This window comes from Rissa tridactyla, chromosome 5 (genome assembly GCF_028500815.1).
Source record: "Rissa tridactyla isolate bRisTri1 chromosome 5, bRisTri1.patW.cur.20221130, whole genome shotgun sequence".
Lineage (NCBI taxonomy): Eukaryota > Metazoa > Chordata > Aves > Charadriiformes > Laridae > Rissa > Rissa tridactyla.
Window position 1 is genome coordinate 35,238,813 of NC_071470.1, and position 12,656 is coordinate 35,251,468.

The 12,656-nt window shown below is 38.8% G+C and overlaps 1 protein-coding gene across 1 annotated transcript in view; it reads left to right on the forward strand.

The window, feature by feature from the left end:
* RMND5A (required for meiotic nuclear division 5 homolog A) overlaps window positions 1-12,656 on the forward strand; it is a 28,346-nt gene that overhangs the window by 3,746 nt on the left and 11,944 nt on the right. Inside the window, exons 2-4 of the mRNA XM_054202207.1 lie at window positions 1,019-1,161; window positions 8,279-8,413; window positions 8,586-8,686. Of these exons, the coding sequence (XP_054058182.1) occupies window positions 1,019-1,161; window positions 8,279-8,413; window positions 8,586-8,686 (379 nt within the window). The remainder of the gene's footprint in view (window positions 1-1,018; window positions 1,162-8,278; window positions 8,414-8,585; window positions 8,687-12,656) is intronic.

The window sequence follows — 12,656 nt, forward strand, 5'->3', positions numbered from 1 at the left end:
TGGGCTGCTCTCCCACTTAAATTAGCTTTCCTGTGCCATTGAAGGCTGCTAAGTCTGTGTCCCTAAAGGGAAAATTCTTCATGTGGAATGAACTTTGAGGAAGGAGAGACCTTCAGAGGTAAGACTGAAAAAAAAAAAAAAAGAGCTTCTCCTTGTATTTTGAAATCAAAATCTGGAAGAAAGTACTGGAGTAAAGCACAAAAAATTTAAATATTTTCTGACTAAAGCTACTGAGTGGAGTTGAGACATGAAGAGTGTAAACTGTTAAGTGCAGTGATGTGGTCAGGGGCTTGTAAAACTTTCATATTTATTATTTTGTCCACAGAATGGGTCACACAGCATTGCACCTGCTGGTTGGACATAATTTTAAAAATGTCACTGTTTTTAGTTTCTTTGTACAACAAGAAAGAGTGGATCTGATGTTCACAGTCAGGTCCTTTATGGGCTGTTTCTCATCCATTGAGGAGAACTGGAGACTGGTTGGCTGAACTATTTGGAGCCGTTTCCACAAGTCAGGAAGCAAAGGTTTCCCACTGCTCAAATGCAAACAGAATCTGATATAGGTGACTAGCTTGCAGGGCAAGTGTAAATTGGGCCCTAATAAATCCAAGTTTTGCTTGCGCCTTGTTGAAGTTAAACATGATGTTCTGACATATCTTCAGGAAACAGTCTAAAAGAAAACTGATCCTGTTCAGTAGCTTCCTATGATATCCTGTGAGATTTCTGGATTGGGGCATCTCTGAGATGTGTTTATTAATCTACTGTGGCTGAGACACATGAGAACTTTAATTTTTTATACTGTTGCACTTGTTCAATGTTATTGTGCAGCCAACTGGATTCCTAATTCCACGGATGAGCCGTGTCCTGTACATCTTCCTTCATTTAAATTGATCTTTCTTTACACATACTCTCTAATTGCATTTCTTTCTTTTAATACCATTTGTTGTCATTATATGTTGTTGCATATTAAGAGATATGATTTGTAACAAAGTTAGTAATTTTCCTTTCTTTTGTCTAGATCAAGATGGAGACTTGTCGGGGACAATTTCACTTGTTATGACACAATGTTGTAAAAGAATAAAAGACACAGTTCAAAAACTGGCATCCGATCATAAAGACATTCACAGCAGTGTATCCCGAGTTGGAAAAGCCATTGATAAGGTATTTACATTGCGGTTTCATTGTATGGTCGCATATCTTCTGTCATGTGTACTCTACAAAATTTGGATTTATACTACAATTAATTTTAATTAAATCTTCCTGTCAACTACAGAAGCATAGGCTTGGGGCAGAAGCAGGACAGTAGGGTGTACAGTACTTGCTTTCAGAACTTGTGTACAGAGTACTCCTCCTTGAGCAGCTCAAATCTCTTAATTTCTGAGAGAACATGCTTTATAAATATTACTAGACTTAGTAATAGTGTGTGTTGTGTCAGTTTAGCAAGATGTTTGCTTCAATATCAGACTCAATAAGAAATAGTGGGTTTTTTATATATGTTGCATTTCTATTTAATTGTCAGTAGCGAATAACGCAAAAGTGGCATTCTGTTCTAGAAGGCAGCTTAAAAACTGAGAGAAATTTTTAAGAAAGACACTTTGTACGTATTTTAGGTGTGTTGTCAGTTCTTAGGGCTCAATTTTATAACATACGATGTTCTTAATGTGAGAAGAGTAGATTCAACTTCTCATAGTATCTGTGTCTATGCCATAACAAATAATAAGGTAGGGCAGCTTATCTTTGAAGTTTTGCATACGGGACAGTCTTGTATGAATTCTAGGTTCAAGAATAACTGGGATCTCAATATACTTTTGTAGGTAGATATTAACAATTCTTTAAAATTATACTAAAACTCTGTTTTTGTAGTAAGTGGTGCTGTATGTATACTTTCAGGCCATGCTTTTCTCTGTGTTCTTCTGTATAAAGTAGTTCTGTGTACAAGGAGTCTTGTACTTTTTTGGGCGTTCTTATGTGATAGTTTCATATCAGAACATACTTACGTTGATAGGGCCTGAACATTTGGTTTGAGGTGGACCTTATAATTTTACTAAGGAAGATTCTAGTAAATGAGTCTTTTCATCTGGACAAAGACATTAGCAGCATTACAGAATGCTCATTCATCCTTTGGGAATTGCATTTAAACTTTGTTAGTAACAGTAATCTGTTAAAGCGTAATTTAATAGTAGTGCGATGAAGAGACAAAGTACATAATGCTGTGTTATTGGGCAGAATGTCTGTGCAACTGTTGTATTTTTGCTTATATCTCTGACTGACCATCATGGAGAGCTCAAAGTTTGTACTAATAGCTTTAATCCAAGCATCACTGTTATCCAAAGCTTAAGGACGCATCTGTCTCTAATCCTTGCTGCTGTATCTAAACCAATTAACTAGAGTAAAATTCTATCCTTATTACTGGCTTGAAGCCTGAAAGAAATCTATGTAATCTTGTCCTAAGTTTGAAACTTTCGTGTTCTACTTTAGAAGTGGACTTTGTACGAGTAAGCTTTCAGGTTTGTCTAGACCTCTTTCATTTAAATACTCTGAGGTAGAGCAGCCCTAGATCATATATAGAAGGTGTGAATATTCAATGGAAATCGGTGACAGTATTTCTTAGAAACCAAAGAAAGCAACACTTGCAAGCCTAATAAAGTTTAGGCTTGAGTCTAATGCCCAAATAGCTGTTTCAGTTCTCCTGTCCATAGTTTTTCCAGTGCTGTTTTAAGTTTATTTAGTATTTTTATTTGAAGAAGAATAGCTGGAAATAAAAGCATTTTTTAAATTTCACGTGTGTGGTTTTGTAAAATAGTAGAAAGGATACCAATAATCTGCTCTGTGCCTGTTGAGTGTCAGAAAGGTTGTTTCAGTGAGGTGCTCAAAAGTGAGCTGAACTTGCTGTATTCAGTGTGCTTGTTCCTCTGGATTTTCAATTTTGCTTAGCGTCTATGGTGTTTATATCAAAACAGTGGGAACCGCATGAGCCCCCAGTTCTGCTTGTGACTAAGGACATATTTTTATGAAGTTCAGAGCATCAGTTAGGATTGTCTCCTTAAATATGAACTTTGTTTCGCTTTTTTTAATGCAAGTAGTATGAATTTTATTAGTTTTCCCTGATTGTAACATCTTAAGGGAACTACTTTAAAACGTACCCTGAAGTCTTGGCCTGTGTGTCAGATGAATATGTGTAATGTTTAAATCCAGGTGGAACTTAATGTTACCCTGGATGGTGATATTTGAAGGAAATCTTCAGTAGGTACTTAATGCAATTTCCCTGTCCTGCTGGAAAATATGCTTGAAACCTACCAGCAAAGTCTTCGTTGGCATCCGAGTCCCATAACCTATTGAAACTGCCCTTCCCCCATTTCTTCCCCATAATATACTTAAGCTTAAACCAATAGAAGTAATTAAGCGTAATTGATGTAATGAATTGATTCTCGGCACATTCTGGGCAAAATACTACTGCTTCCTAAATAAAATGCTTGTTAGAATTTAAAGAAGCACAGCCCTTGCCTTGGTTCACGAGATTTGAGTTTTATTTCTGACACATATAAATCCTCATTCTAGCATTTTTCCTAATTTATTTTATAGACAGATTGACACCTCTGGAACACTGCTTATGGTCTTCCTAGCTCTATATGCTCAGGCTCAGATAAATGTAACTCATTATTTTATTGTCTTATTTGAGATTGGGAAACATGCTAATGCTGGTACCAATTTTATGTGACGCATCCAAATGACAGCTGTTGTTACATGTAGAATCAACAAACTTCCTACTTAACAAGCTTTGATTTTGAAATAGCTTGTTGTATTATCTGCTTATGGCAAATTTCAGGGTAAATTTCTTTTTTCCAGGGTTGAGACAGGTTTATACCTATACGTAAAGTTTATTCTGGTCGTTTTTTAAGTTAGTTTTGTCATTGCTTATGAACTTGGATGGGACCTAGATTTGTCTGCCTGCAGAGTTCACTCTGAGAGCAGAAGCTCCTAAACATTTGAAAAATTAAGTTCAAATTTGGCATCAAATATGAAGCATGTTGAAATCTGAAATGCTGGAACTTTGTGTGTTGCTTTTTAGTTAGCAGCTCCTGGAAAGTTTACCTAATAAGCTAGAGCTTTTTGCATTGTAATTCTACATGGATTACATGCTTCTGGTCCATGAAGGGTTACCCTTTCTTCCAGAGCATTTTCTCCTTTGAAAGGAAATGTTTGCATCCAGTTTTTTCTTTATTGTACTAGCATTTGCTCTGCTTCCAGAACTAGTCACGTCACTGTTCAGCAAGTTGTTATCAGGTACCTCACTCATCAGTCTCCCTGTAAATCAGTCACTCTTCTGGAATGATTTGAATTCATCTCAAAGCATGTTTGTTGTGGCTAGTAAATGTTTTCCCTCTAGCAGCAATCTGTCTTGAGTAGTGGCTAAATGCCTTCATTCAGGAAAGTAAGTGGAATAGATGGTAGCGCCTTCCATTTATTTTTTATTTTTCCCCCCTGAATTTTAAGCCTGTTTTTAAAGGGTCAACAGTTTAATCCATTCTTTGTTTTGGGAAAGCAAACTTTTACTAAAGTTAGTGTTTGTCGCTTGTAAAAACTTGTATACAAAAAACTTAAAACCCTCTACTGAACACCCTTTAATTCTGTTGCTGTGAAGAATATGGCTAGATAGCTACAGAGTCTTTGCAAGTCGAGCTTTATCTGTTGAACCAACAAACTGAACAGACGAGGCAAACAAATGTATTTTATTTGTATTTTGGGTCAGAATTTAGAAGAAGGAATGCACGCACAAAGTAATCTCAATGGAGAAACTGAGGAATAGAACTGTCCTTAATCATCATCCTTCTTCATATTGTGTTGTTACCAATAACATGGAAGGTTGTATGTTGGTTAAAATGGTCCATATTATATGTGTGTGCATCTTGAAATTCTTCTCACATTTTAGCAATTACCAGTAATGTACTTTACATTGTATCATTTATATATTTAGCACATAATATTCTACATTTTAGTCTTAGGCTTACTAGTTAGGCTCTTAAAAAAAGGCTTGTTTCTAGGGAATATTAACTGACGCTCTTCTAAGCTTAAAACCTGAAAAGCACAAAATAACCTTTCTGGAGTTTAACTTATGGAATTTATTTCAACTTTTGACATCTTGTTAAAGCCCACATGCTATCAGTTAGCATACTGCTAGCATTTAGAAAACAAAACTGAGAGATGTGTAGTCACCAGCATATCATGTGTGCGTGACAGTTAGGAAATGTGTAAGCCAAAGGCAAGCAGTAATTTGTTCTGACATGTGACAGTCCCTCACTGTAATACACGTAGTCAGTTCTTGAAGCTCCTCAGGACCTGGAGGCGAAGCTGTGGAATCCTACATCCTATAATCCTATAACAGAGACCTCAGCAATAGTTTTAAAAAAATAAAGTTATTTCAGTAAGAACTTGGTCAAGACTGAGTTGATTGGAGAATGGGTGAGGGGGAGAAAAAAAAATTGGGGTCCTCACGTTTTATGATGTGACTTGAATCTACAGCACATCTAGGTTAATATGACTTACTGTTACCATCTTTTATGGGATTTAAATAGTCTAATTTATGATGGGGTTTTGAAAAGGTTCTCAAGGCTCATAGGTTTGTTGTTTCAGAACAAAATCAGGATTTTGTGAGGGAACTGAGGTAGGTGGCTCTCCAAGCAGTGAGAAGGATGTGATGATGTTTAAGGCAGAAGTTCAGCTCTAATGGTTGGTAGCTGCCCGTAAGAATACAGTTTCTTCTTATGGGTTTATACATTCAGTAGGACTTGAAATTGCATGAAAAATAATATAGTCTATTACTGATGATTCCCCCCCGCCTCCCCTGAAACCTAAGTAGCAAAAGCGAGCTTGTGTGTTCTTGCTGTTGCCTCTAGTATTTCTGTAATGCATTCTTGACGGATTTATGTTACCTGCTGGTGGTGTTTGGACAGTGCTACCAGAATTGGCAATGGTGGAGAACCTTAAAGGCTTCAATGGATTGGCACAAATAAGAACAGTGTTATTTAGTCTTCAAGATGCTTAAGTTTTTTCAAGATACAGATTAAAGATGAGCAGCATGACAAGGAGCTTGCAGGTTGAGTGAAAATGTTGTTAAATGTGAGACTTAATCAATGGCAATAATTTAAATGCTCATCTTGCTCCACCATCTCTGAAAGATGAGACAATTTGCTAGCCTAAGGTTAATGTTTTCCTGAAAGTCTGCTAAGAGACCTGAAGGGAGCAGTGGTTTTGAAGCCACTCGTGCGGGGATGAGAAGGATGCCCCTTTCTCACAATGACACAGAGCAGCATCAGAGGAGATGTGGAGGTGGCTGATGAAGGAAACTCATAAGTGTCAAATAAAAGGAAGATGGATTGCGAAGCTGAGCAGAGTGCTTGCAGGAAGAATGAGAAGCTTTACAGATTTATGCTCCTGTGCCCCCTTTAGCTTCCCCCTTGCCACTCAAGAGGTGGACATGCTCACTGTTGGTAAGGCTGTCTCTGAAGGGCTGATCCCCTCTGTATGGGAGGTTCCACCATGCATTTGCCTTTACTGTAGCTAATCGCTACACGCTACTCCGGTCCTCTCTAGCCAGCCTATAAAGGCAACAACAGTTTCAGTCTTTGAGACTGACAACTGAATTGCAGTTAGATATTTAATAGCTCCTGAGGAAAAAGCAGTGAGGCATAACTGTGAATGGGAGACTTGTGCAAGGCAAAAGTGAGCCCTTGGTCTGAAGGTTTGAAGCTGCCATGATGTTCTCTACTTTTTTTATTTATTTTTTATTTACGAATCTCCTTCCAACTCAATTTAACTTCTGCAACAGGTCAATAGTAGACTCACGAATGCTTTTGGCAGTGTTGCTCTGCAAATGTCTGTTGCCTGGTGTGTGTTTTGACAAAACAACGTATGACTCTTGGGGCTGGTACTGAAGGTCAGCGATGTTGTGTTCCCTGGTATGCAAAGTGCCAATCTAACATAAACCAACCTCGCTTACTCGGGTTTGTTCTGAAGTTGGTTATCCAGCTTTGCGCTGGCAGACCTTACAGCAGGTCGGGTATTGGCTAACCTGCCGCTCCGGCATTGTGCTGGCTGATGGGGAACTGATAATTCGTGGTTGGCAGATAGCTCGTACCAACTTTGTGGTGTTTGCTCTGCCTGCTTTGACAGAAGTGTGAGTTTATGCTAGGTAGGTGTTCCCATATTGTGCAGGACTGTCGGTCATGACAGAGCTGCAGCTGAAGCACTGCTGTTTTCACCAAACTTCTGATTTCTGACATTCATTCCTGGAAGAGTGCTGTAGGTACTAGGCTGTCAGGTCAGGCAGCAAGCAATGCACTGACTTCTAGACCGGGTTTCTTTTGCAAGAGTTTTGTTTTAGGCAATGGGTGAGGATTTTTATTCAAATTAATTTGCCTGCCCCGACCATAAAACATGTTAGCAGTTAAAATCCTGTTTTATATCTTGGGTTAGAATAAGTGTTGCTCTCCTGCTGCCAAGAGGCACAGTGCCAAGTGTTACTAAAGAGTCACTGTGACAATATTTTTACTTATGCCTGGAATATGTCCATAGGCCACTGGCCTAAAAATACACAGCAGTAGGATCATCGGGGTTAGATCTGTAAAAGATCTCTCACATCTTCAAAGCTCATCCTGTTGCTGGTATGTTGAGGTCCTCAGAGATTTGAATTTCATTGTCGTCTGGGAGTGGGAAGTGACATTTTCTTTTTTCAACATTGTCTACCCTTCCAGCTACGTAAAAAAAAAAAAAAAAAAAAAAAAAAAAAAAAAAAAAAAAAAAAATCTTGAGTTAAAGCTTTAACTTCTAATTTGGTGCGCTATAGCGACAGTGATGCATTGATAACACTATTTTGATTTTGTGTAGGCGATTTTGTTTTCCGTTCTTGATGCATTTTCAGTTTTCACATATGGAAAAAGCCTTTTCTGCAGATACTTCCTTCAAAAATGCATCATGGTCTGGAAACCCCTTTATTAGTTCACTAGATTTGTAATTTGTTAGCTAGACTTGTAATTTGTTTGTGTAATTCCTTATAGTGGATAATATTCAGACTTCAAGCAAGCAAGCCAAAGGATTTCTTCTTTTGCACGCAGGAAATAACGAAGCAGCTGACAGATATATTTCACTTTGAACAGGAGGTAATTGAGGGCCAACTGAGTAATAGGCAGAAAGCATAAGGGTGGAGACATAGGTGCCCTGCGTAATTAAAGGAAAATGGTGATTTGTTCCGTTCTATTAACTGTTAATTTGTACGTTTCAGAATTTTGACTCCGACATCAGCAGCGTGGGGATAGATGGGTGCTGGCAGACTGACAGCCAGCGAATCCTCAACGAGGTGATGGTGGAGCACTTCTTCCGGCAGGGGATGTTGGATGTAGCCGAGGAACTTTGTCAGGTAATGATAAGTGTTGATGTTGAATGTTATCAACCATGGAAAATTATGCTTTGTGTTAGTGTACTTATTTGAATGTTAATGTTCCAGGTGAATATTTAAATTGTTAGGAACAACAGCAGTTTAATCCCATGTTTTCTTATGCTTCAACTGAAAACTGCCTTTGTTTTTTCAGGAATCTGGTCTGTCAATAGATCAAAGCCAAAAAGAACCTTTTGTGGAGTTGAATCGAATATTGGAAGCATTAAAAGTTAGAGTTCTGAGACCTGCGTTAGAGTGAGTCTACTCAGGTTTTTTTTCCCTCCCCCCCCTTTTTTTTTTTTTAGTGCTTTTAACAAATCCTTAGTTTTTCACTTTAAATATTGTCTTTAGTAAATTTTGGTGTGTCTCCATTTGTCCTTTGAGAGGTCTAATTACTGAGTGAAGCCCTGCCTTCTGCTTCCCCTCTGTGTCCCTTTCCGTGGGCAGTGCTTACCTAAGGGTCTCTTTCTTATGTTAAGGATTAACTTGAATAATTTCTGATGCTGATTTAAGGTTTGGGGAAGAAACATCACTTGGAGAAACAGTTGTCTGCTATGATGGTAGTTAGCCTTATAATGAATAGTTAGTGAACCTTATTTTAAAAGATCCAATTCTGAAGAATACCAGGACTTAATAAAGGTGTTGGGTACCACCAGGTCTTTCAGCTTCACCAAGCCTTTGGGGTGAGCAGAGGGATCAAAGTTCTCACTTTTCTTCAAGTCACTTTCTCTTTCCAGAAAAGGGACCACAGGGTGGGAAGAGCGAGTGAAAGGTTAGGTGTGGACTTTGCAGGCTGCTGCTGCTGCGTAGGTGCCGATTAATAATGCTGGATGTGAGGTGTGTCCCTTTCCTTCACAGGAAACACCTCTGTGGTACTTGAGCTGGGAGCCTGAACTGACTGAGATCTGTTAATGAGATTTCTTTTGAATAAAACAATTCTTTTCATAGAAGTCAGTGGGTAATGCTGAACGCTCAGAGGAAAACCAAATCTGGGAATGTCTGAGGTCTAGCAACCGACCCTAGACCAGGATATTTTTTGGACCTTATTAGACTTTACAGCCATTAGGCATGTAAGCTGATGCTAAAAGTGACAGTGAAGAGGGAAATGTAATGAAATGTCTTGTGGGCTACTGTTTTGGTTTCCAGTAGTGGGTAGGTAACTGTGCTGTACCATTTCAGAAGAGCTTTTATGTTAAAAACAAGAAAACCCCAAACAAACCCTCAGCCTATGTTTCTGGGTTTTTTGGTTGTTTTGGTTTTTTCTTTTAGGTTGCAAGAGCTTTGATTAAGCCTAGATTGGTCTCAAAAGAAAAAAAAATAGAATACCTTTAAAGTGACCTTTTAAAAGTAGAAACAATGAAACACAACAAATTCAAACTTTCTGTTTAATTCCAGAGCATAATTCATACATTTAAAATACCTTTTTTGCTTTATTCAGTTGAATACATTTTCATATCAACAAAGTTTTCTCTTCCCTTTTAACATGATCCAACACGTGTATGTCAATTCAGAAGTCATTGGCATCTAAACTAAGTGCAGGGATACTCTGCTATTCAAACCATGGTGTTCATCAGCTAAATCCTGGATTATGCCTTTGGGCCATGCAAAGTTGACCTAAATAGATGATCTTTGAGTCTGTTTACACAGGTGGAAAGCTCGGGTGGTTTATTGCTATGGAATTGGCAAATTGAAGGGAAGGAACACTGAAATGCCTTATGTTACAACTGAAAAAGGATTTACTGTCAGCTACACTACTGTTTGAACTACAAGAAATACATAACGTAGCTGTTGCAAAGGATGCTCTGTGCAGAGCAATAAGTTGTTACATCCATTCACTTGAAGTCACTAAATTCATTTTGGCTCCAGTTAGCTAAGCCTTCCGCTGTACTCATTGATACTCAGTTGTATCTTGTAGTTCCTGTAATGTGTTAAATGTTTTTCAAATGAAGGAGAAGGCATGGTCCTTCTTCAAAGGAATGCTTATTCCCAAGACAGCTGAATGGACAGAGAATAGGGTGTATTGTCAGCACAGTTTGTATGCTGGTCTCCCTCCCCCACCCTGTCTCGCTTCTGTTTATAATGTTTGTTCTGTTTAAACTCTTCAGCGCAAAAGCTATCTGCTTCTCTTTTCCTGCTGCTGGGCACAGAGAGTCCTTATTTATAGTGATGCTTATGTAAAAACCATGGTTGTTAGTGAGGACAGTCAAAATGTGGCAGAACTATACAGTTTAGGAGGTAACCAATGCCTTAAATGCCCGTCTATTCCACAGAACTTCTGATGCTAGTGAATGTATTTTCCGTATTATTTCCCAGGAGATGTGGGTGTTCAGGAGTAGGGGTAGAAACCGCTCCTGAAGGATTGGCCTCTATGTGAGAGGAGCTTTGAGGGGTGGCATTGTGCTTTTTGGACAAAAAGCTAATAAATGGCTAAAATTGGCATCAGTAAATACAGCTTCAGAGGGGCACAAAAGCAGTCCCAAACCGGCCCATTCTAGTGTTGGGCTGCTGACAGTGGTGTTGAAGCAGAAAGCAGGTGTTACACAAGGATAATGAATTACAGTATCATGAACCAGGAGGAGGAGTATAGCAGGGTTTACCCAAGCAAAATTGTGGAAGGTTGGGATGAAAACAATAACCCGTCTCTCTGGCTCTGCCAGTGCTCTGCAGTTGGTGCTTGGCTTAACTCGGTGTTGGAAACGAAGCAAACATGGGTGGCTCCTGGTCACTGCTATCGAAAGGGAGTTGTCAGATTAATGACTTTGCGAAAAGACTTTCAAAGCCCTGCTGTGGTGATAGAGGGAAGTTAGTATTCATATCTGATTAACAAAAACACCACAACAAACCAGCACAAAACCCTAACTGTATTTTGTTTTTCAGATTTTCTTACTAATACAAATTGCAACACTAAAAAATACTACTACTTCAGAATTAAATTTAGTATAACTGGCCATAACACTTTTATTTTTTTGTGGGGTGTGCCACTTGACTTTGTAGATGCCCAGTCTGGCCTGAATCCAGAGCCATGTAATCTCTGTACCTCTGCGGGATCCTATTAATTTCCAGTGACCATTTTTCATTGTAATTTGGTGATGGGGGAGCGAAATCCATCTGGGCAGATTCTGGCCCATCTGAGCCCAGGTGGATCTCCATGTGAAGGTCTGGTAGGGACTGACTTGCAGGTTCAAAGCTTTTCACTATAATCTCCTGGGTAAGAGATACTGTCTTCTCTTCTGTCTATAAAGCAGCAAGGTGCACAAGTCCTGGTATTTGCCTGGACCTTTGGGGTATGGTTTAAACTTAATTTAATCTTTGCTAGGCTTTATGAAATTCATTTTAACTAAATCCTATGTGGGAGCTAGAATAGAGCTCTGTGTACCTGTGTTTGAATAGTATACTGTAAACTTTAAATTCAGATGGATTTGAGTCTCAGAAGTGAAAACACTCTGAAAAGTATCACTTTGAGAGGAGGTAGGAAGACAGGTGTTGTGATTACTGGCGATTTTGGACAGTGGGTTGAATGTTTTAAACTTTGCTTGTTGTTTTTTTTGTCTTTCCATTAGAAATAGGAACAGCGCATCCTAGACCAAACACCTCAGGCCTTGCTCCTGTGGCTGCTTTCTTCTGATACAAATCTGTGCTGCCAGTCAAAGAGCTAAAAATAGAAAGCCTACCTAAAAGCTAATCTGGAAAAATAGACTCGATTTCAGCAAGATGAAGTACCGCATCATGTGGTTGTGAATATTGGCAGGGAGAGGATGGAGGCTCTTTTGATGCAATGCAAATTAATATCTCATTAATGGGTCTGTGGACTAGTCTTATTGTTTATTGATAATAATTTTTTGTCTTTGAGCTGCTTATTGGTCTACAGTTGTTAACTTCAGGCTTTTGTTTTCTTGGTTGGGAGTGAGCTTTATTGCCATTGTACCTGGTTCAGACTGTGAACACTGGTCATTTAAAAAAAAAAAAAAACCCAAACAAACCAAAACAACAACAAAACCAAACAAAAACCCCCAACCAACCAAAAAACCAATGAAAAACCCACAACAAAATGACCAAACCAACCAAACTACCCAACAAACAGCCCATGGTTAGTGTGCCCTTGCCTCCTGGTGGGGATTACGGTTTTGACAGTCTTCTGAGGCTGCTCATTTGAAACTGCTTGGAATTAGGGACAGTGGGCCCTGTTCTTAGTCAAAGGCTATATTTTTCACTGTTTCCCACTGAA